A 23,715-nucleotide genomic window follows, 5' to 3' on the forward strand; every position below is an offset into this window, starting at 1 on the left:
GCTTTGATTTCCAGCTGTTTTCTGAAGAGATGCTTCGGGTCTTCGATCAGGCAGACATCAGTACCGACGCAGCCCGAAAGCTCATGTCCATCCGGCAAGGAGGAAGCGTCGCAGATTACGCCATCTCGTTCCGAACACTCGCAGCAGTAAGTGGATGGAACGAGACTGCCCTGGTGTCAGCCTTCCACCATGGTCTGTCTGACCCCATCAAGGACGGTCTGGCCTCTATTGGATGCCCAAGTGACCTCGAAACCCTCATCTCACATGCTATTCGTCTGGACAACAGGATGAGAGAACGCCACCAAGCCTTGAGCCCCCCCAGCCTCCCTACCTCTACCTGGAGACCGTCTACCTCCTTCAGTGACTGTCCAGAACCCATGCAAGTGGGTCGTACTCGCCTCTCCGCATCTGAGAGGGAGCGCAGAAGGAGGGACAAGTGCTGCATCTACTGTGGCAAGCCTGGTCACTTCCGAGCATCATGTCCCGAACTCTTGGGAAAAGGACCGCCCCGTCCAGCCGAGGGAGGGTTGTGACGGGGCCTACCCTCTCTCCCGGACTCCCTGGCCAAGGAATCTACATCCCGGTCTCCATCTCCTGGGGTGAGTCTGTCCACTCTTGTCAAGCTTTGATAGACTCAGGGGCGGCTGGGAACTTTATGGATATTCACTTCGCCCAAAGCATCAATATTCCGACTGCACCTCTTGAAGTCCCACTGTCTGTGTCTGCCCTCGATGGCCAAGCGTTAGGTGATGGAAGAGTCACCCAAGTTACTTCTCCAGTTTTCCTCCAGTCTCAAGGTCACAAGGAAGAAATATCCCTGCACCTGATTCCTTCACCTGAGTTCCCAGTTATTCTAGGCCTTCCTTGGCTTACTCGCCACAACCCTCGCATAGACTGGGTAACAAGCCAGGTTGTGGAATGGGGCCCTGCATGCCATGCCTCTTGTCTGCTCTCTAGCTCTCCTGTGTCTCCTGCCGAGCCCCCTGATCTCACCGAGTTATCTCAAGTTCCCACAGAGTACTGGGATCTCAAGGAGGTATTCAGCAAGAGCAGGGCCGCCGTTCTTCCTCCGCACCGGGCCTACGACTGTGCCATCGACTTGCTCCCTGGGACTACCCCTCCTCGTGGCAGACTGTTTTCACTCTCTCAGCCAGAACGCAAGGCCATGGAGGAATACCTCAAAGATGCCCTGGTCTCTGGGTTTATTCGACCCTCCACTTCACCTGCTGGAGCCGGCTTCTTCTTTGTCGGCAAGAAGGATGGGGGGCTCCGACCATGTATTGATTACAGGGGCCTGAATAAGATCACTGTGCGCAACCGATATCCCCTTCCGCTGATGTCCACAGCTTTCGACCTGCTCCAAGGCGCCACCGTCTTCACCAAGTTGGACCTACGGAACGCATACCACCTCATCCGTATCCGACAGGGAGATGAGTGGAAGACTGCCTTTAACACCCCGTCTGGGCACTACGAATACCAGGTGATGCCCTTCGGACTCACCAACGCACCAGCTGTTTTTCAGGCCCTAATCAACGACGTCTTAAGGGACATGATTAACCTATACGTTTTTGTCTACCTCGATGACATCCTTATCTTTTCCAAGACCGTGCAGGAGCACCGCCACCATGTCCGCCAGGTTCTCCAGAGGCTGCTACAGAACAATCTGTTCGCCAAGGCCCAGAAATGCGAATTTCATGTTCCCGAGGTCTCCTTTCTGGGATTTATTGTACGGACAGGCCAACTCCAAATGGACCCTGCCAAGACCCTGGCCGTCCGGGATTGGCCTACTCCCAAGTCCGTTAAGGAGGTTCAGCGGTTCTTAGGATTCGCTAACTTCTACCGCAAGTTCATCAGGAACTTCAGTTCTGTGGCAGCACCCATGTCAGACCTCACCAAAGGGACAGGTGGATCTTATGGCTGGTCTCCTCAGGCAGAAAAGGCGTTCAAAGACCTCAAGGACCGCTTCTGCACGGCACCCATTCTGGTTCTCCCGGACACCTCCCAACCATTCATCGTGGAGGTGGACGCCTCGGACAGTGGTGTCGGCGCGGTGCTCTCTCAACGTTCGGAAGGAAAGCTGCACCCCTGCGCTTACTTCTCCCACCGCCTGAGTACTGCTGAGTCCCGGTACGATGTGGGGGATCGAGAACTGCTAGCGGTCAAACTGGCCCTTGAGGAGTGGAGGCACTGGCTGGAGGGAGCACAACATCCATTCCTGGTTTGGACTGACCACAAGAACCTGGAGTACCTCCAGCAAGCCAAGAGACTGAACCCTCGACAGGCTAGGTGGGCCCTGTTTTTCAGTCGGTTTGACTTCACCCTCTCATACCGCCCCGGCTCCAAGAACACCAAACCTGACGCACTGTCCAGACTGTTCTCTGCCACTAACAGGGAGAATGAAGTCGGGCCTATTATCCCTGTGTCCCGGATTGTGGCCCCTGTCCGCTGGGGTATTGAGGAGGCTGTCCGACGAGCCCAACGCCAGGACCCCGGTCCTGGGACGGGGCCACCAGGCCTCTTGTACGTCCCACATCAAGCCCGGGCCAAGGTTCTCCAGTGGGGTCACTCTTCCCCTCTCACCGCCCACCCGGGAGCTCGGAGGACCCTGGACTTCCTGAAAAGACGCTTCTGGTGGCCTAACATGGAGAAGGAAGTAAGGTCATTTGTCCTGTCCTGTGAGGTTTGCACCAGAACCAAGAACCCACGACAGCGTCCCCAGGGTCTCCTGCATCCTCTGACCATTCCCCGGCGTCCCTGGTCCCACGTGGCAGTCGACTTTATCACGGGTCTCCCTGAGTCACAAGGTAACACGGTCATTTTGGTCTTAGTTGACAGATTCTCCAAGGCCTGCCGCTTCATACCACTGTGCAAACTCCCCTCTGCTCTTGAAACTGCGAAACTTTTGTTTAATCATGTCTTCCGAGTCTTTGGTCTTCCACAGGACATCGTCTCAGACCGAGGGCCCCAGTTCTCCTCCCGAGTGTGGCACGGGTTCTGCAAGGTCATCGGAGCCACTGCCAGCCTCTCCTCTGGGTTTCACCCACAGTCCAATGGTCAGACGGAGAGGCTCAACCAGGACCTGGAAACCACCCTGCGAGGCCTGGCTATGGATAACCCGACATCGTGGAGCACCTGGCTGCCATGGGCGGAGTACGCCCACAACACCCTGCAGTCATCGGCCACCAAGCTGTCGCCATTCCAGTGCCAATTCGGGTTCCAGCCACCTCTGTTCCCGGACCAGGAGGAGGACGCGGGGGTGCCCTCGGTCAACCAATATGTGAGACGGTGTCGCAAGACCTGGAGCAAGGTCAGGAAGACCCTCATACAGACCTCCAGAACCAACCAGACTCAGGCCAACCGCCATAGAAGACCTGCACACGCTTTCCGCCCTGGGCAGCGTGTTTGGCTGTCCACTAAGGACCTTCCACTGCGGGTGGAGAACCGCAAGCTTGCTCCTCGCTACATTGGCCCCTTCAAGGTGGTGCGCAGGGTGAACCCTGTCTCCTACCGGCTCCAGTTGCCCCGGACTCTGAGGATCAACCCCACTTTCCATGTTTCCCTGTTACGGCCCGTACTGACGTCTACGTATGCCCCTGCCCCTAGGAACCCCCCACCCCCCCGCATCTTCCAGGGGCAGACTGTGTTCACTGTGAATCGCCTGCTTGACTCCCGCCGGGTACGCGGCGGGTTGCAATATCTGGTGGACTGGGAGGGCTATGGTCCTGAGGAGCGCTGCTGGGTTCCTGCTCGGGATGTCCTTGATAAAGAACTATGTCGGGACTTCCATTCGGCCCATCCGGATCGCCCTGGGAACGTCAGGAGACGCTCCTAGAGGGGGGGGTCCTGTTAGGACTAGGACTGTTTTGGCCTCTAGAGGCCGCTGTTATTTCCTTTTCATGTCGTGTTCATTTTGGCCTCTAGAGGCCGCCACTGTTCCTGTGTTTTGAGTTTGTGTTAATTGCCTAATTATCTTCACCTGTGTCCTTAATTAGTTTGTCTATTTATACCCCTGAGTTCAGTCCTCTTGTCACGGAGTCTTTGTGCTGTTATGTTTATCTCCAGTTTCCTTTGTACTGTGTTTTTTGATCTTCTTAGCTTTTGTATTTTTGCACTTTGCTTTTCTTTTGGATTATACTCTTTGGTTTTTTTTTTTTGTCTTTTGTTTTGCCCTGTATATAGTGTATATAGTTTAAATAAACCTTTTGATTCTTTTTCTACTTCCGCCTCACGCCTCTGCATTTGAGTCATCCCCCTGGTGGCCTAGTGGGGGTTTGCTGGATTATCACACCAACGAACCAGGTTCGAATCCCAGCAAAACCCTAACAGTATCCAGCTCTGAACCACCTGCCAGTCCTCTGCCTGGGCTTAGAAGAAAGCCTGGACATCTACAAACAGCATGACGAGGGTGTGCTGCTGGCGCTGAAGGTCGTTGGCAAGCATTTGGAGGAGCTCTCTGACTGTTTTGGACTCCATGGCAGCGTTTGTTCCTTTGTCCTGGGTTTTGGCACCAGTGTAACACCTCTTTAACTTGGGGGAAACAGAGGAACGGGAAGCAGGCTTCAGAACAGATGAGTTCCCTTTTTATTGTGCACACTTTTCAGTGACTATTCACGTGACACAAACACTACACACACACGCAATGGGGTGTCACAGCTCTGTCTCTCGTCCCTGGCTGTCTGACAGAAACACAGAGACACAGGTTCATAGACAGCCAGTAATTTGGCACAGGTGCACTTCATCACGTTACCTGTCAGTTCAACCTGCCTCCTTGCCGTTTACAGCCAACCATGCCCCCACTGCCACACCCATATGTTAGTAAAAAAAAATAACAAAAACTATTAGGATTGTGGGAAAAAGTAGATATCTCCTCACTCAGAAAACCCTCACCACTATTTACAACAGTTTACTCTATCTGTACCTCATTTACTGCAATATTGTATGAGGGTGTGCTTGTCGCACTTAATTATATCCTATCTTTTCCCTTTCAAAAAAGTTTGTAAGGATAGCTACTGGTTCCAGATTTTATATTCACTCATCACCTTAATTTCTGCAGCTAAAAGTTTTAAATATTCTAGATATCAATAGATTACAACTTGCTCTCTTCACATTTAAATTCCTTAGAAACAATCTTCCTCAGATATTTGAAAACTTTCTAAACCTTAAGACACAGGTTTCCAACTACCATACCCACCAAAGGAGTCAATTTCAACTTCATATTCCCCTTGTCAGAACATCCTTATCCCAATGAAGTGTACTTCTGCATCAAAGTCTGGAACAATCTTACTCTCTCTGTCAGAATTTCTAGTTCTCTACTTGGGTTTAAAAGTGCCCTCAAAAATGACCTTCTATCTTATCCTAGTAACATTTGACCAGTTTAATCTTTTTAAAATGATTATCTCTGAAAGCCTCTACCTTTTTTTCCCCTGCAGTTCATGTGTACCAATACTGTACATTAACTATTTTTAATAAATTTTGTATCTTAGTTATTAGTTTCTTATATATGATATTTTATAGTATTCATAAGCATGTTTATTTATCCATTTTAATCATTATTAGTTTTGATTATTGTTACTTTTAGACTTATGGTATGTTAGATGGGGGAGGAGCTAATAGGGTTCCTTGCTCCCCAAGCACATAGTTTGTGATTACTGTCATTATTTTTGTATTTTTTTATGTGTGAAATAAAATAATAAAATGAATTTAATGATAAAATTAAATGTAGAACAGTGATTCACACTGTCCCAGATTCATTTGAAGGTTATATTTTGCTACTCAAAGGTCTTGGATCTTAATTTTTGTCTCAAATTGCCTGAATTCATTCATTCATTCATTCATTAAATGAGGGAAAAATCTACTCTCCACAAAAATCACCCACACAGACACACTCTCCCTTACAGAAGATGTCTGGGCTATGCCCCCAATGTGTTTCAATCCTAGCAATGCCACCAGTGGCTGACTTTGCAGCATGTCTTGCTGGGGGCTCATAAACCTTTCACTATGCTTCTGTGGAAGCGAGAAGCCCTTGCAAGATGAATAGGTCTCTCTAAAAACTGCCTTTTTGCTGGCTAGAACTTCAACAGAAAAGAATGGGAGAACTACAAGCCTTGCTGTTAAGCTTGCCTTACACGCATTGCCAGCTGGATGACTCTGAAGTGACCTTGTAGTTGAACTCAGGGTTTCTGGTCAGTCACACCACTCACTTTTGTTAACCGATGTTGGAGTATTCCTTTATGTACCCAGATCATTTTGGACTGGATGGCATTTATTTGATGATCAGATTAACTGTTATAGGGAAAAGCATAGGGAGCTCCCCTGTCTGAACAGATGGACATCAACAACAACAAAAATTTGAAACATGAAAGAAGCCCTGCATGAAGTAAATATTTTCATGTTGTGGTGATACATACATCATCTGATGTATGAACTTGGACACATCATCAGTGTTGTATCCTGGCTTCATCGGGTGTTTCAGGTCTTACAACAGACACCCTCAGCCAGATGACCCAACCAGATGATCAAGCCCCGGTCTGTGTCCAAGTGGCATACTACGACCCCCACTTGTCGCCCCTCTTCAGCCAGAGCCATCTGGATGCCTTTTCTGTTGCCTCCACATTATTGTTAATAGCCCTTCTCCTGCTTTGACCCATGGTCCCCAGGATTCCATAGGCCTTGCTGAGGGAATGGCCTGCAAACCCCTGACAGCCCACCTCCACTGGCATGCACCTGGTCCTCCACCCGTTCCTGCGGCAGTCCTCCACAAGCTCCTGATATTTTGCCCTCTTCCTCTCCTGTGCCTCCTCCATCCTCTCTTCCCAGGGCACAGTCAGCTCCAAGAGGATCAGCTGTCTCGTGGCATTTGACACCAAGATGATGTCTGGTCTCAGCGTGGTCTGGGTGATATGAGCTGGAATCTTCAGCTGCCTTTCTATGTCAACTGACATCACCCAGTCTCGTGCTGTGGAAAGCAGACCTCCTGGGCAGTTCTTGAGTCTGTTCTTGAGCTGCTCTCCTGCCTTCATGAACTGGATAGTTCTGGCTGTGGTGCTGGTACACCTGCCATCACTGATCCCCTTGCTGATTGCCTCGGTGATGGATTTGAGGACCTGGTTGTATCTCCAACGATAGCGACCTTCTCCCAGTGCCTTGGTGCAGCTGCTTAGGATGTGGCTTAGGATGTGGCTTAGGATGAGGCTTTTACTCCAGTTTTAGAGCAAAGTGGACAAGCTGGTGTTTCAACCTTGCCCCATTTGAACAGGTTGGAAGGGCTGGGGAAGACATCGTAAACCCTCTGGATCAGAAACTTGATCCTCTGGGTGTTCCACTTCCAGATGTTCTGCCAGATGACATTCCGCTCCATCGCATGTTCCCACCTCATCCAGGCACCCTGCTGTCTCATTGCCATGACACTAGTCATTCTTTCTTCCTCCACTGCAGAGCGCACCTCTTCCTGAACCAACATTCACCTCTCTTTCTTGCTGGCAGTGTTAAATCGGGTCAATGGAAAACATCCAAGCCCAGCTCTGCCACAAACCACACTCCCAAAAAGGACCTTCTGCTGTAGGCAAGCTTCTGCCTGCTGCACTCCCTCACCTGACTTCCACTTCTTCCCTGTCTTTACAACAATCCCTGCATCGGTTACTTTGCTGTCTCCTGATCTGGTGTACTGCAGATGTTCTCTCGCTTGAGCCACAATGAACTCCTCCCTGATTGAGCTGAGAGGGAGCCTAACCTTATTGGTGTTCCCATACAGAGCAATGCTGCACAGGCTGCATGGCAAACCTAGCCACCTGTGGAGATAGCTGCTCACCTTGCACTCAAATCTCTCTACTGCAGTCACTGGTACCTCGTAGATGAGCAAGGGCCAGAGGATTCTTGGGAGGATTCCGTGCTGGTAGACCCATGCCTTGAATTGCCCAGGGAGACCAGACCTGTCTACCACTTTCAACCATCCCTCCAGGTCGGCGTTAGTTGCCTTGATGGAATCTGTATCCTTCAGGCTACAGTTGAAGACTTTTCACTGTTTTTTCCATAACCGATGGAATCTGGTCTTCTCCCAGCCTGAAGCGGAATCTATCCATGACCTTCCCTTTTTTCAGGACCAAAGAATGGGATTTAGTGGGTTTGAAGCTCATGCAGGCCCAGGACATGAGCTTCACCAACCCCTGAAGGATCCACCTGGCTCTGGGCACAGCTGTTGTTGTTACCATGATGTCATCCATGAAGGCTGTTATGGGTGGCTGTCTCATGCTTGACTTGCTGAGAGGGCCTCAACACTCTGGTTCTGCTGACTTGACCAGCATGTTCATTGCTAAGGCGAACAGGTGCAGCCAGTGATTATCCCCACTTCAAGCTGGTGCCAGTCAGATATTGTAAGACCAACAGATACCCTCAGGTTGAACTTTCTGTAGTAGTCCAAGGTGAGAATGTTGCACCTTCTGTGGAACGTGGTGTTTGTTGAGTGCCACTCCTATCAGCTCATGTGGTGTTGAACCATAGGCATTGGTGAGATCCAGCCACAGTACTGCCAGGTCCCCTCTGCCCTCTGTTGTAAAGCCCCTACTTAAAAAGAATAATCTGGATGCTTCAGTATTAAACAACTACAGGCCAATATCAAATCTACCATTCATCGGGAAAATCCTTGAAAAAATTGTCTTCAATCAATTAACTGCCTTCTTGATATCAAACAGCTGTTTTGATAACTTTCAGTCAGGATTTTGTGCCAATCATAGCACTGAAACAGCGCTGATTAAAGTTATAAATGACATACGTCTTAATACTGATGCAGGCAAAACATCGGTCCTGGTGTTACTGGACCTCAGTGCAGCTTTTGATACTGTTGATCACAACATACTGCTATATCGATTTGAACACTTGGTTGGGTTGACTGGTAAAGTTATCAATTGGTTAAAATCATACTTAAAAGATAGAAGCTTCTTTGTTACCATGGGAAATTGTACCTCAACATCAATGTCCTTGACCTGTGGTGTCCCCCAGGGGTCGATCCTTGGACCATTACTATTCAACCTATATATGCTCCCACTTGGACAAATTATCAAGAACAACTCAATTTTGTATCACTGCTATGCAGATGACACCCAAATTTATTTTGTTCTATCACCTAATGATTATGCCCCTCTTGAATGTGAAACCAGTGTATCGACCAAATCAACAACTGGATGTCACAAACTTTTCTTCAGCTGAACACAGATAAAACAGAAGTAATTCTATTTGGGAAAAAAGATGAAAGACTCAGGATTACCATTATTCTTGACACAAAGGGGATTAAAACAAAAGATATGGTTAAAAATCTTGGTGTTTTCATTGACAGCGAGCTAAACTTTGACAGTCACATGAAAGCAATCACTAAATCGGCATTTTATCACCTAAAAAACATTTCCAAACTAAGAGGACTTATGTCAAAAAATGATCTGGAAAAACTTATACATGCCTTCATCTCTAGCAGAATTGATTACTGCAATGGCCTTTTCACAGGCCTGCCAAAAAAGACTATCAAACGACTTCAGGTGATTCAAAATGCAGCGGCTAGGGTTCTCACATGAACAAAAAGAACAGAGCACATTACTCCAATTCTAAGGTCCCTTCACTGGCTTCCAGTAAGCTACAGATTGACTTTGAAGCATTGCTGCTGGTGTACAAATCTCTAAATGGTACAGGGCCCAATTACCTCTCCGATATGTTGCAGCAGCCTAACCCAATCAGATCTACCAGATTGCAGCAGCAAAATTTACTGGTAAAAGCTGTTGTTAAAACAAAGTGTGGTGAAGCAGCTTTTAGCTACTATGCAGTATAGCTATGGAACCAACTCCCAGAGGACATCAAAAATGCTCCTGCTGTTGGCAGCTTCAAATCTAGACTAAAGACCAAGCTGTTCTCAGATGCTTTCTACTAACTGATAAATATTGTCATCTTTACGTTTTAAACTTTACTTAACTTTTACAGTCTCTGCATGTTTTAAACTTTACTTAACTTTTATTCTATTTTATTCTGCTGTTTTTTATTGAACTTTTACTTCATTTTATTATTTTATTTCTACTATTGTTTAATTCTTATTATTTTTTCTCTCTTCTTCCCCCTTTATTTTATGTAATTTTATTTTCTATTGTTTACTGTTTTGCTTTTACCTCTGTAAAGCACATTGAACTGCCACTGTGTATGAAATGTGCTATATAAATAAACTTGCCTTGCCTTGCCTTGCCTCTGTCGCCTCCCTGATGAACTGAGTCACCACACCTGTGTGCTCTAGGCAGCCCACAACACCTGGTATGCCTTCCTTCTGTACTGAGGTGTAAATGTAATTATTGTTCAGCAGGAAGTTGGTGAGTCTCTTGGCCAGCACGCTGAAGAAGATCTTACTCTCTACACTGAGCAGAGAGATGATCCGAAACTGATCAACCTTCTCAGATGTCTCCTTTCGGAATAAACACCCCTTCTGCATATCTCCATGACTGGGCGATCTTCCCTCTTCTCCAGATCACCTTCAAGGCCCTCCAAAGCCGGTGCAGTAGCTTTGGGCAGTTCTTGTAGACTTTGTAAGGCACTCCGCTTGGGCCTGGTGCAGAACTGGCTCTTGCTTTCCTCACCACTTCCTCCACTTCCTTTAGGCTGGGCTCCTTTAGATTGAAGTCTGCTATTGGCTCTGGTGGAGTTACAAGAGCCTCACACGTTCCCAGGGGTTGGTCTCTCTTGCTATTACTGTAGGTGCTATTAAGGTGGCCATTAATGGCTTCTCTCGAGCAGGTAAGACGGCCAGTCCTCTTCTGACATAGAAGTTTCTTGGTCAGCTTGAAGGGGTTGGCCAAGAATGCAGCTCTCCTCCTTGCCCTCTCCCTACGCCTCCTCCTGTGGTTTTCTGCCCTCCACAAGGTCAGTAGCTCCTTCCTCAGGATTGCCCACAGATCTGTCAGACCTTCCCTCTCCACAGCACCTGCCTTCTTATACTGCCTCTTGAGAGCCTTGAGCTCTTCCCTGAGTCGCTGGATTCTCCTTGCTCCGTGGTTTGGAGCATAGGCTTGCAGTGCGGGCTTGGTCTCCTTCATCCCAAATTGCTTTGCTGTGATGTTAACTATGATTGTGGCTATAGTAGCCAGCCAGTGGTCTACATCCCCCTTAGCCATCCCCTCCTGGTCAACGTCCCCATCAAACTTATGCCACTCGGTTGTCTTTGAGGACTGGGGCCACTGGATCCTTGAGTAGGCTGTTGGAGTGTCATCGTGGACAGCTGGTGCAGGTGCTGCTTGGTGGCTCTGATGGTTCTGTTCATCTCTGGCAGCTGATGGTAGGTAGCTGGTGGCTCTGGGTACTACTTGCCATTGGGTCAGCCAGTAGAGTGCTGGCAGTAGGCGTGACCAACACTGGGAGGCTCTGGGCACTGTGGTTTGCCTCCGGGCATAGCTCCGCCGTCGTCTCACCAGAAGATGCTTCTGTATACTGTGTCGCCACTACCCCTGTTGTGCACCCCTTCCTGGCCTGATGTATCTTCAAGCCCCTGATGTTCTTACAGGCCTTGCCGCAGGTGCATAGTACGTGCAATGTCATTTGTCCGTTGTCCTGTGTCGTTAACCTTGGATTGTAGCTTTAGAACCAAATATATACTTATATTCTGTAAAATATTTAAATAATATTGGCTGGTGTTGAGTGGTATATCAGATATATTCCATTCAGCTAGCATGATATTGAACGAGTTGAAGACGAGTTCAATATCATGCTAGCTGAATGGAATGTATCTGATATACCATGAAAAAAGCCAGCTATTATTATTATTATTATTATTATTATTATTATTATTATTATACATAAACATTTGATGGAACAGTGATAGATTTTACAAAGAGTTTGTTTACAAATTGTCACAGTTGCTCACTAGCACGGAAGTTTTACATGTAATTACGTATCTTCTGGCATTTTCAATTCACTGCGACAGTTTACTGTGGGTACCTTCGGCGAACAAAGAAATGCTTCTGTGCATGCACAGCAGAAAACTTTCTCACTGAATATTTGCATCAGCTCTGACATGTGATGTCATGTTATCTTGGTAACCATGCAATATCTTAAGCCATATTCAACGCTCATTCTCCATTGGGTAGAGTGACATAAGACACATAGGATAAGAGATATCCTTACAATATTGCTTGCTATCAAACCAAATGAATGAAACCAACTAGAAGGGAATAGAATACATGTTTTTATTCCATTGAAAAAGTGTCCTGAATGTATAATAATATAAAATTTTGAATACTGTAAATGTTTTCCAATAAAAAAACAAATAACTTTGTTTAATTGCCAGTTTTAACTGTTCAATGTCAAATGATGGTGAACCAAGAGTAGGTGTGCAAATGTTGCTATTGTACCCCCTGTGAAATTGCCTGTGTGCTTTATTGTATGTTGTTTACTTGTTGACTGTAATTAACTCACTCAGACTTAGCAAGCTGAAGAATCTCCAGATGGGGTGCTACGTAACTATGTGACATTTTACTGAATATTGAGAGCTTAATTTCCAATCTATATAGTTTAAATAATTAGATAACACACACACACACACACACACACACACACACACACATATAATTCAGCCACTGGGGGTGCATAAGCATACTCTTGATGCCGGTCCCAAGCCAGGATAAATTGGACAGGGTTGTGTTAGGAAGGGCATCCGGCGTAAAACCGTGCCAAATCTAACATGCGAATTGAAAAGAGAAACACCATACCGGATAGGTCGGGGCCCAGGATAACAACAACCACCTCCAGTACTGTTGGTCAACAGGGTGCCGGTGGAAAGTATGCTACTGTTGCGTCAAAACAGAGAAGGAGAAAGAGAGGGGGGAGACATGTTAGGAGAGAGCATGAAAGATGGAAGGGAAGGAGCTTAGAATTGAGGGTAGGAACATTGAATATGGGAATACTGACTGGCAGAGTGAGAGTTAGCAGGTATGATGGAAAGAAGGAAGTTAGACATTTTGTGTGTGCAGGAGATGGGGTGGAAGGGAAGCAAGGCCAAGAACATTGGAGGTGGATACAAGTTGTTTTATTATGGAGTCAATGGAAAGAGAAATGGTGTTGGTATTGTTTTGAGGGGAGAGTTGGTCAACAGTGTGATTGATGTGAAGAGGGTGTCAGATAGAGTGATAGGCATGAAGTTGGAGATTCAAGGAGTGGTAATCAATGTTGTGTGTGCGATGGCCTTGGCCTTGCTTCCCTTCCACCCCACAGGTTGGATGTGAGAATGAAGAGAGAGAGTTTTTTCTGGGAAAAGATGGATGCAGTGGTAGAAAGTATACCGAGGGAGGAGCGTGTGCTGATAGGAGCAGATTTCAACAGACATGTTGGCGAGGGAAACAGAGGAGATGAGGGCGTGATGGGCAGATATGATATAAGAGAGAGAAATGTGGAAGGGCAAATGGTGGTTGATTTTTCAAAGAGGATGAATTTGGCAATAGTCAATACATACTTCAAGAAGAAAGAGCAGCACAGGGTGATGTTTAAGAGTGGAGGAAGATCTACACAGGTGGACTACATACTCTGCAGAAGGGGTAACCTGAAGGAGATTGGAGACTGTAAAGTGATGGAAGGGGAGAGTGTAGCTAGACAACATCAAGTGGTCATGTGCAGGATGAGCTTGAAAGTGAAAAAGAGGAAGTGTGAAATAGTGGAGCCAAAGATTAAGTGGTGGAAACTAAAAGAGATTGATCATCAGAAGGAGTTTAGGGAAGAAATGAGACGAGCATTGAGTGGTCATGGAAGTCTGCCAGAAGATTGGGATACTACTGCTATACGAGTAAGGCAGGCAGCAAGGAAGGTGCGAGGGTGGTCATCAGGAAGGAGGAAGGAAGACAAGGAGACATGGTGGTGGAACAAAGAAGTGCAGGAAATGATAAAAGAGAAGAGGCTAGCAAAAAAGAATTGGGACGATCAGAGAGATGAGGAAAGCAGGCGGTTATACAGAGAGACGAGACAAAAGGTAAAAAGAGCAGTAGCGAAGGCGAAAGCAGATGCATACCAGGAGTTGTACAAAAGACTGGAGACCAATGAAGGAGAGAAAGACCTGTACAGACTAGCTAGGCAGAGAAACAGGGAAGCAAGGGATGTACAGCAGGTAAGAGTGATGAAAGATGGAAATGGAAATGTGCTAACAAACAAAGAGAGTGTATTAAGAAGGTGGAAAGGGTATTTTGAGGATTTATTAAATGAGGAGAATCCAAAGGAGAGAAAAGGTCAGATTTGTTGGAGACAGCAAATCAGGAAGCAGAGTTGGTTAATAAGGATGAGGTGAGGGCAGCCATGACTGGGAAAGCAGTCGGACCAGATGGTATCCCGATTGAGGCTTGGAGATGTTTGGGTGAGACGGCTATGGAGTTCCTAATGAGATTCTTTAATAAGATCCTAGAGAATGAGAAAATGCCAAATGAATAGAGAAAGAGAGTGCTAGTCCCAATATACAAGAATAAGGGAGATGTACAGGGCTACAGTAATTACAGAGGGATAAAATTGATAAGCCACACCATGAAGCTATGGGAAAGGGTATTGGAGGCGAGATTGAGGAGAGAGGTAGCAATCTGTGAACAGCAGTATGGGTTTATGCCAAGGAAGAACACGTCGGATGCAATTTTTGCTTTAATAATGTTAATGGAGAAGTACAGGGAAGGCCAGAGAAAGCTACATTGTGTGTTTGTAGACCTGGAGAAGGCATACGATAGAGTGCCGAGAGATGAGTTATGGTATTGTATGAGAAACTGTGGAGTGAATGAGAAGTATATCAGAGTGGTGCAAGACATGTATGAGAACAGTGAAACAGCAGTGAGGTGTGCAGTTGGAACGACTGAATGGTTCAAGGTGAAGGTGGGACTTCATCAAGGATCTGCTTTGAGTCCCTTTCTTGTTTGCCATAGTGATGGATAGCTTGACGGACAAAGTGAGGCAAGAGTCACCATGGAATATGATGTTTGCGGATGATATTGTGATATGTGGTGAAAGTGGAAAGGAGGTTGAGCTGGGTTTGGAGAGATGGAGGTATGCATTGGAATGAAGAGGAATGAAGGTGAGCAAGTAGCAAAACAGTGTGCATCAATGTGAATGGGGATGAGAGTGTAGTGAAGATGCAAGGAGTAGACGTAAAGAAAGTTGGTGAATTCAAGTACCTGGGGTCAACTGTGCACGAAAATGGGGGCTGCAATAGTCAGGTGAGAAAGCAAGTGCAGGCAGGGTGAAGCAGTTGGAGAAGGATTTCGGGAGTCATTTGGGATCGAAAAGTCCTAGCAAAAGTGAAAGGCAAGATGTATAAGACAGTAGTGAGACCAGCTATGATGTATGGATTGGAGACAGTACTCTTAACAAAGAGACAGGAGGCAAAGTTGGAGGTGGTGTAGTTGAGGATGTTAAGGTTTTCGATGGGAGTGACAAGGTTGGACAGGATAAGGAACCAGCACATCATAGGGACAGCACATGTGGAGAGCTTGGGAATTAAGCTAAGAGAGATGAGACTGAGATGGTACCATATGGGCACATCCTGAGAAGAGATGCAGAGCATGTTGGAAGGAGAATGTTGAGGATGGAACTGCCAGGCACACGAAAATGAGGAAGGCCAAAGAGGAGACATGAATGTGGTGAGAGAGGACATGAAAGTGGCAGGTGTGGTAGAGAAGGATGTGGAAGACAGGGAGCAATGGAGATGAAAGATTTGCTGTGGCGACCCACTGCTGTCAAGCAGCCAGAAGAAGAAGATATATATTAGCATCTTGTTGAATGCTGATGACAGTAATTTAATATATGCTACATAGTGGTTTCTTAGCTTAAAAAACATATGTAATGTTGCATATTAAATGCATTTATTTTACAATGTAAAATTGTAATTGTTTTCTCTTTTTATCTGTAATGATGCTGCTGGAATCTTAATTTCCCTAAGGGAACCCTCCCAAAGAGATCACTAAAGTTTTATCTAATCTAATCTAATCTAATCTAATCTAATCTAATCTAATCTAATCTAATCTAATCTAATCACTATACCTATGGGGAAAATAATTAGTTATGCACCAATATTAAAATCTTGGCCAAAACTTAACTGAAAGCCTGAAAACTGAAAACAAAGTATCATGTCAAGAAATAGCATACTCAACTAGTAAACTAATATATTATTTAAATCCTAGCAACAATATATCATCTTGTAGCTGAGATATTTATTGTTTATTTATTTATTTATTTATTTATTAGCATTTCTTCTTTTTCTTCTTCATTTCCTCCTCTTCCTGTTTTGGCTGTTCCCATTAGGGGTTGCCACAGTGGATAATGTCCCTCCATCTCTTCCTTTCCTCCCTATCTTTTTCTGTAGCACCAACTGAACTCATGTCCTCCTTCACCACATCCGTAAATTTCATTTTGGTCTTCCTCTTTTCCTTCTACCTGGCAACTCCATCTCCAGCATTCTTTTTTTATGAGCATTTTTTTATGTTCATTCTAAAAGAAATATTTGAACACATATACTATCTTTTTTTTTCTTCCTATAGTGTATGGCATGTGGTCCCAGGGACAGGGGTCACTGCTTTGGCCCCAGTATTTGCTGTGCAGCAGGTTTAGGCTGCTCTGTGGGCTCTCCTGAAGCAGCAAGATGCATGGAGGAGACCTACATTCCCACTCCATGTGAGACTGGAGGGAGAGCATGTGGATCTGAGGGGGGACGCTGTGCTGCTTCAGGTGTCTGCTGTAACTCAGGTCAGTGATGGAACACAAGTAAAAAAAAAAAATTAAGTTTCCCAAAATTTAGGGTCTAGTAATATAATCTCAAAGATTGTTTTGTCACTTATTGGAGGGTTTCATGAATTTAAAGTACAGCATTGACACACTAATTCACATTTAGGGGCAATTTACTCTGTCAGTACGTACCTACAGCATCATCAATAGCTACCATTTGTGTGCACATTTATTAGTTTGCCTTGCATGTGATTTTAACTGTACCATGATCACTTAGATATCAAATATTCCATATTGACATGAATTAAAGACAAATGCAAGATCAGGCTTGTTTTATGTAAACCAAAATACTAGCAAAATGGGATTGATGGGCAGTGCTGGGCTCATGCTTTGTTCTTCTTTTGCTCCCAGTCCCTGTTTTGTGATTCTTGCCCTCACTTTATTTGTTTTGCTTGTTTGCCATACGACAAGCAAGAGGAACAACAGTCTAACAAAACAACACTTGCAAAGCAGCTCTAGGGAGAAAATACAGTGTAAAAATACAGTGTCGTGTAATAAGGTGCAAAAATCAAAGTTGTAGAAGGACAGTATAAACATAACAATAACAAAATAGGTGTAAAACTACAACAAGGTGTGGAATAACAGCAGACATTCATTCATTCATTCACAATAATCAAGTAGTGGTGATCCATGTATGTGTGTGTATATGAATAAATTCTCTCCAGTTGTTCATTCATTCTGAGAAGCTAGGGATGTGTCCCACTGGGAGGAGATGTGGAGCCTGATGACACCTGGTAGAAATGATACCAATAATGCTCCCTTGAACACTGTGGTGGTATGACCCAAGCTCTAAAGGTGCTCCTGGTAAGACCTCCATGGAGAAAATGGGCAGAACTGTTTATGATGAGCTCCACTTTTTCCATCATCCTTTCCTTTGTGATTGTTTCTAATGAATCTAATGTCAGTCCTGTGATGGAGTTGGCCTTTTTGACCAGGTTATTGAGGTGTTTTGCATCTCCTGCAGAGATGCTTCTCTTCCGGCAGGCTACACCGTAGAAAAGAATGTTGGCCACAATTGACTAGAACAGTCCCAGTAGCCTGCTGCACACATTGAAGGACCTGAGCTTTGTTCAGAAGAGGAGCCTACTCTGGCCTTTCTTGTATCGTGCTTTGGTCTGCAGTTCAGGGAGACCCTCAGGTTTAGGACTGCACCATGTCCACCACCACCACCTGACATTAGGCTCTGTCCAGATTGTCAATCCAAATCTGACCATATCCAATTCAAATCTGATTATATGTAGCAAGTCTGAACAGCCTAAAATCATGAAATCCAATTTTTGCAAATTCCTTTAAAACCACATTCATATTCAGTTTGAAATATGATTCAAATCACATTTTTCAAATCACTTTCTGTCTGACTGCCCTGATTGGATTTCAGGTGGGGTTTTTTTTTATGTCTGTTACTTTTGATGCCATGTAAAGTTAATATTTACATCACACACAGGAAACATTCTAGTTTGGTTGTGCACAAAATAAAGCCTCTTCTGTCTCTGATGCTGTCTTTTTATTTATTTATTTTTAATCAAACCTGTGCTATGGCTCCACATTGCCATGAGGTAAATAAGCAAGCCCATTTCATTACCCTACATTTTGATTTGTTTATGACAACTACTTCTACTTTTGGGCGCAATGTCATTTCTATTTCTGGGGGCAATGTCATTACTATAGCAACCAGTGTGAATAAGACTGAAAATGAGGACTACCACATGGACACACAGATCTGAACACTTGCAAAATATAACGTGGACAGTCAATGAGGAAGGTCAGATTCAGATTGGATATTTTTTTTTAAAAAAAAAGCAGATTTAAACACATGCTGCAAGTCCGCCATCAGTTCCTTTTTCTTCCTGATGTTAGCTGCAGGTTTGTTTTTCCCTGCACCACAAGACAAACTCCTCCACCAATCTTCTGTATACCTCAATCCTCAAGGATTGTACCAATAATAAGATCTACATGTGGGAGGGTGGAGCACTGTTGTCTCACAGCAAGGAGGTTCTGTGTTCAATCCTTGCGGCAGATTGGGGCTGTCCTGTGTGGAGTTTGCATGTTCACCCCATGCCTGCATGGGTTTCCTCTGGGTGCTCCACAGTGCAAAGTGGGTGGATTACATCAACTGGGCACTCAAAATTGCTCATTGGTGTAAATGTGAGTGTGAATGGTTGTTTTTCTTTGTGTTAGCCTTGTGATAGATTGGTGACCCACCCAGGGTGTTCCCTACCTTTTGCACAAAGTCAGCTGGGATTGGCTCCAGTTTCTCTCCTAACTCTGATGGATTAGGGAAATAGATAATGGATCAATGGATGTGAAAGGGTGCCCTCTGGTGGTGAATTGCCCATGGTGTACGTTATATGCATAACACCATGGGCAATTCACCACCAGAGGGCACCCTTTCACATCCATTGATCCATTATCTATTTCGCTAATCCATCGATGTCAATGAAATGTCTGGCTATTTTGTTGTTTTAAGTTTTTACTGTTTTAAGCTTTATTTAGTTAGAATCCCTTCATTTCCATTGGAGATACATTAAAACTATACAGAAGTAACTCCTTCAAATGATGCAAACCCTCTGGTCTTCTTCTTTTGGCTGCTCCCGATTAGGGGTCGCCACAGCGGATCTTTCGTCTCCATTGCTTCCTGTCTTCCGCATCCTTCTCTACCACACCTGCCACTTTCATGTCCTCTCTCACCACATCCATGCATCTCCTCTTTGACCATCCTCATTTTCGTGTGCCTGGCAGTTCCATCCTCAACATTCTCCTTCCAACATGCTCTGCATCTCTTCTCAGGATGTGCCCATACCATCTCAGTCTCATCTCTCTTAGCTTAATTCCCAAGCTCTCCACACGTGCTATCCCTATGATGTGCTCGTTCCTTATCCTGTCCAACCTTGTCACTCCCATCGCAAACCATAACATCCTCAACTCCACCACCTTCAACTTTGCCTCCTGTCTCTTCTTTAAGGGTACTGTCTCCAATCCATACATCATAGCTGGTCTCACTACTGTCTTATACATCTTGCCTTTCACTTTTGCTGGGATGTTCCTATCACAAATGACTCCTGAAATCCTTCTCCAACTGCTCCACCCTGCCTGCACTCATTTTCTCACCTGACTATCGCAGCCCCCATTTTCCTGCGCAGTTGACCCCAGGTACTTGAATTCACCAACTTTCTTTATGTCTACTCCTTGCATCTTCACTACACTCTCATCTCCATTCTTATTGATGCACATGTATTCTGTTTTGCTACTGCTCACCTTCATTCCTCTTCATTCCACTGCATACCTCCATCTCTCCAAACCCAGCTCAACCTCCTTTCCACTTTCACCACATATCACAATATCATCCGCAAACATCATGTTCCATGGTGACTCTTGACTCACTTTGTCCATCAAGCTATCCATCACGATGGCAAACAAGAAAGGACTCAAAGCAGATCCTTGATGAAATCCCACCTTCACCTTGAACCATTCAGTCGGTCCAACTGCATACCTCACTGGTGTTTCACTGTTCTCATACATGTCTTGCACCACTCTGATATACTTCTCATTCACTCCACAGTTTCTCATACAATACCATAACTCATCTCTCGGCACTCTATCGTATGCCTTCTCCAGGTCTACAAACACACAATGTAGCTTTCTCTGGCCTTCCCTGTACTTCTCCATTAACATTCTTAAAGAAAAAATTGCATCTGACGTGCTCTTCCTTGGCATAAACCCGTACTGCTGTTCACAGATTGCTACCTCTCTTCTCAATCTCGCCTCCAATGCCCTTTCCCATAACTTCATGGTGTGGCTCATCAATTTTATCCCTCTGTAGTTACTGCAGCCCTGTACATCTCCCTTATTCTTATATATTGGGACTAGCACAATCTTTCTCCATTCATTTGGCATTTTCTCCTTCTCTAGGATCTTATTAAACAATCTCATCAGGAACTCCACAGCTGTCTCACCCAAACATCTCCAAGCCTCAACTGGGATACCATCTGGTCTGACTGCTTTCCCAGTCTTCATTCTTTTCATGGCTGCCCTCACCTCATCTTTACTAACCAACTCTACTTCCTGATTTGCTGTCTCCAATGAATCTGACCTTTTCTCTCTTGGATTCTCCTCATTTAATAAATCCTCAAAGTGCTCTTTCCACATTCTTAATACACTCTCTTTGTCAGCACATTTCCATCTTTCATCACTCTTACCTGCTGTACATCCCTCACCTCCCTGTTTCTATGCCTAGCTAGTCTATACAGGTCTTTCTCTCCTTCTTTGGTCTCCAGTCTTTTGTACAACTCCTGGTATGCATCTGCTTTCACCTTCACTACTGCTCCTTTTGCCTTCTGTCTTGTCTCTCTGTATAACCGCCTGCTTTCCTCATCTCTCTGATCATCCCAATTCTTCTTTGCTAGCCTTTTCTCTTTTATCATTTCCGGCACTTCTTTGTTCCACCACCATAGGTCTTCCTTCCTGAAGGCCACCCTAGCACCTTTCTTGCTGCCTCTCTTACTAGTACAGTAGTAGTATTCCAAATTTCTGGCAGACTTCCATGACCACTCAATGCTTGTCTCATTTCTTCCCTAAACTCCTTCTGATGTTCAACCTCTTTTAGTTTCCACTACTTCATCTTCGGCTCCACTATTTCACGCTTCCTCTTTTCCACTTTCAAGCTCATCCTGCACACAACCACTCGATGTTGTCTAGCTATACTCTCCCCTTCCATCACTTTACAGTCTCCAATTTCCTTCAGCTTACCCCTTCTGCAGAGTATCTAGTCCACCTGTGTAGATTTTCCTCCACTCTTAAATGTCACCCTGTGCTGCTCTTTCTTCTTGAAGTATGTATTGACTATTGCCAAATTCATCCTCTTTGAAAAATCAACCACCATTTGCCCTTCCACATTTCTCTTACATTGCCCTTCCACATTTCTTCCACATTTATCTGCCCATTACGCCTTCATCTCCTCTGTTTCCCTCGCCAACATGTCTGTTGAAATCTGCTCCTATCAGCATGCGCTCCTCCCTCGGTATACTTTCTACCACTTCATCCATCTTTTCCCAGAAAGACTCTTTCTCTTCATTCTCACATCCAACCTGTGGGGCATACGCACACACAACATTGATTACCACTCCTTGAATCTCCAACTTCATGCCTATCACTCTATCTGACACCCTCTTCACATCAATCACACTGTTGACCAACTCTCCCCTCAAAACAATACCAACACCATTTCTCTTTCCATTGACTCCATAATAAAACAACTTGCATCCACCTCCAATGTTCTTGGCCTTGCTTCCCTTCCACCTCATCTCCTGCACACACAAAATGTCCAACTTCCTTCTTTCCATTGTACCTGCTAACTCTCTCGCTCTGCCAGTCAATGTTCCCACATTCAATGTTCCTACCCTCAATTCTAACCTCCTTCCCTTCCATCTTTCATGCTCTCTCCTAACATGCCTCCCCCTCTCTTTCCCCTTCTCCATTTTGACGCAACAGTAGCATACTTTCCACCGGCACCCTGTTGACCAACAGTACTGGAGGTAGTCGTTGTTAACCCGTGCCCCAACCTATCCAGTATGGTATTTCTCTTTTCAATTTGCATGTTAGATTTGGCACGGTTTTACACCAGATGTCCTTCCTGACACAACCCTGCCCAATTTATCTGGGCTTGGGACCGACACCAAGAGTACGCTTATGCACCCCCAGTGGCTGGATTTGCAAACCCTCTGGTAACAGCTAATAATCATCTGTGACTTAGGTGGCTAACAAGCTACAGCCTATTAATTTTAGTTTATACAATGTTTGTTTTTACCAGCAAACAGAATATCATTGGTAGGTCACACAAATCATCTTGCCAAGTGACTGTTCCTGATTTATGAAAGTGAAACAAATTTTACATATTTTGCCTCTACATGTGATAATTTTGTATAAGGTTTTGGTATTGCCCTTTTTTTCAGAGAGTTGTGTTCTGGATTCTGGCTGCTCAGAAGACAGCAGGAATTACCGTCCTGCAGAAGGAAGCACTGTATTGAGCAGTATTTCAACAGGAGAGATGCTTCTGCATCTCCTCAGCCTGGAGGCTGTGAAGTAGAGAGATGTTCAACAGTTCAGAAATGCTTGATTATTTGTATTAACATACAAAAACTTAACACAAAACCACCTCCTACATATTTTAGTGTGTATTACATTAACATTTATTGTGATGAACTGCACTCTTCCTCGACTTAAGTGTGTAAATATGTAGTTAATAAATATTTCTTGCACTGTGATATGCTAATAAGTGTGTTTACTCTTGTATTCTTTTTTTCGAGTACACTCCTTTCTCCTACTTCATTTGGGTTCAGGTAAGTTCTTATTCATTGCAACTTTATTGTTCTGGAAACAAGACTAACCACTTTCATTCATCAGTGACTCACTGTCACGCCAAACTGCTTCCCAGGATTTAAGATGGTTGTCAACATTAATATTATCCAGGTTTACTGATGTGACTGATGCATTATCCCCAATATTCTTTATCTCTGACAGATCTAAGACAGGAGTAAACATCCTGTGACTAACAGACATTTCACACAAATATGTATGGAATCGATTTAAAAGAACTGTAGGGGAAAAGCTTGTATTTAATCTGAGCATTATAACTATTCTCAAAGGAGTTTTTATTTGTACTCATGCATGCAATTGCCTCAGGCATGCCTGGAATGTGATCCTCTTCTTTCTTCAATCACAGCATTAACCTTTAATTTCTGTCGTGAATAGTGTCCAATTTTATTAATTTCACGTTATATGATTGTTTAGTTGTTTATTTAACCTTAACCGTTCAGAGATACTAGATATTTGTAAATATTCAGGGTGTCCCAAAAGTTTCCATACATAGTGGAATTTCACACTTTCTAGGAAAATATATCTTCCAAAATTGTTCATATACAGTGCTTAATTTGTGAAGTGGGAGGTCCCGGAACGTGGGTG

At 44.8% G+C, this 23,715-nt stretch overlaps 1 protein-coding gene across 1 annotated transcript in view; it reads left to right on the forward strand.

Annotated features, from left to right (window-relative positions):
- The window catches only part of avp (arginine vasopressin), a 49,031-nt gene extending 26,191 nt beyond the window's left edge, over nt 1-22,840 (forward strand). Inside the window, exons 2-3 of the mRNA XM_060932718.1 lie at nt 16,515-16,719; nt 22,707-22,840. Coding sequence (XP_060788701.1) covers nt 16,515-16,719; nt 22,707-22,840 — 339 coding nt within the window. The remainder of the gene's footprint in view (nt 1-16,514; nt 16,720-22,706) is intronic.
- The last annotated feature ends 875 nt before the right edge of the window (nt 22,841-23,715 follow it).

Source organism: Neoarius graeffei, chromosome 10 (assembly GCF_027579695.1).
Source record: "Neoarius graeffei isolate fNeoGra1 chromosome 10, fNeoGra1.pri, whole genome shotgun sequence".
Taxonomy (NCBI): Eukaryota; Metazoa; Chordata; class Actinopteri; order Siluriformes; family Ariidae; genus Neoarius; species Neoarius graeffei.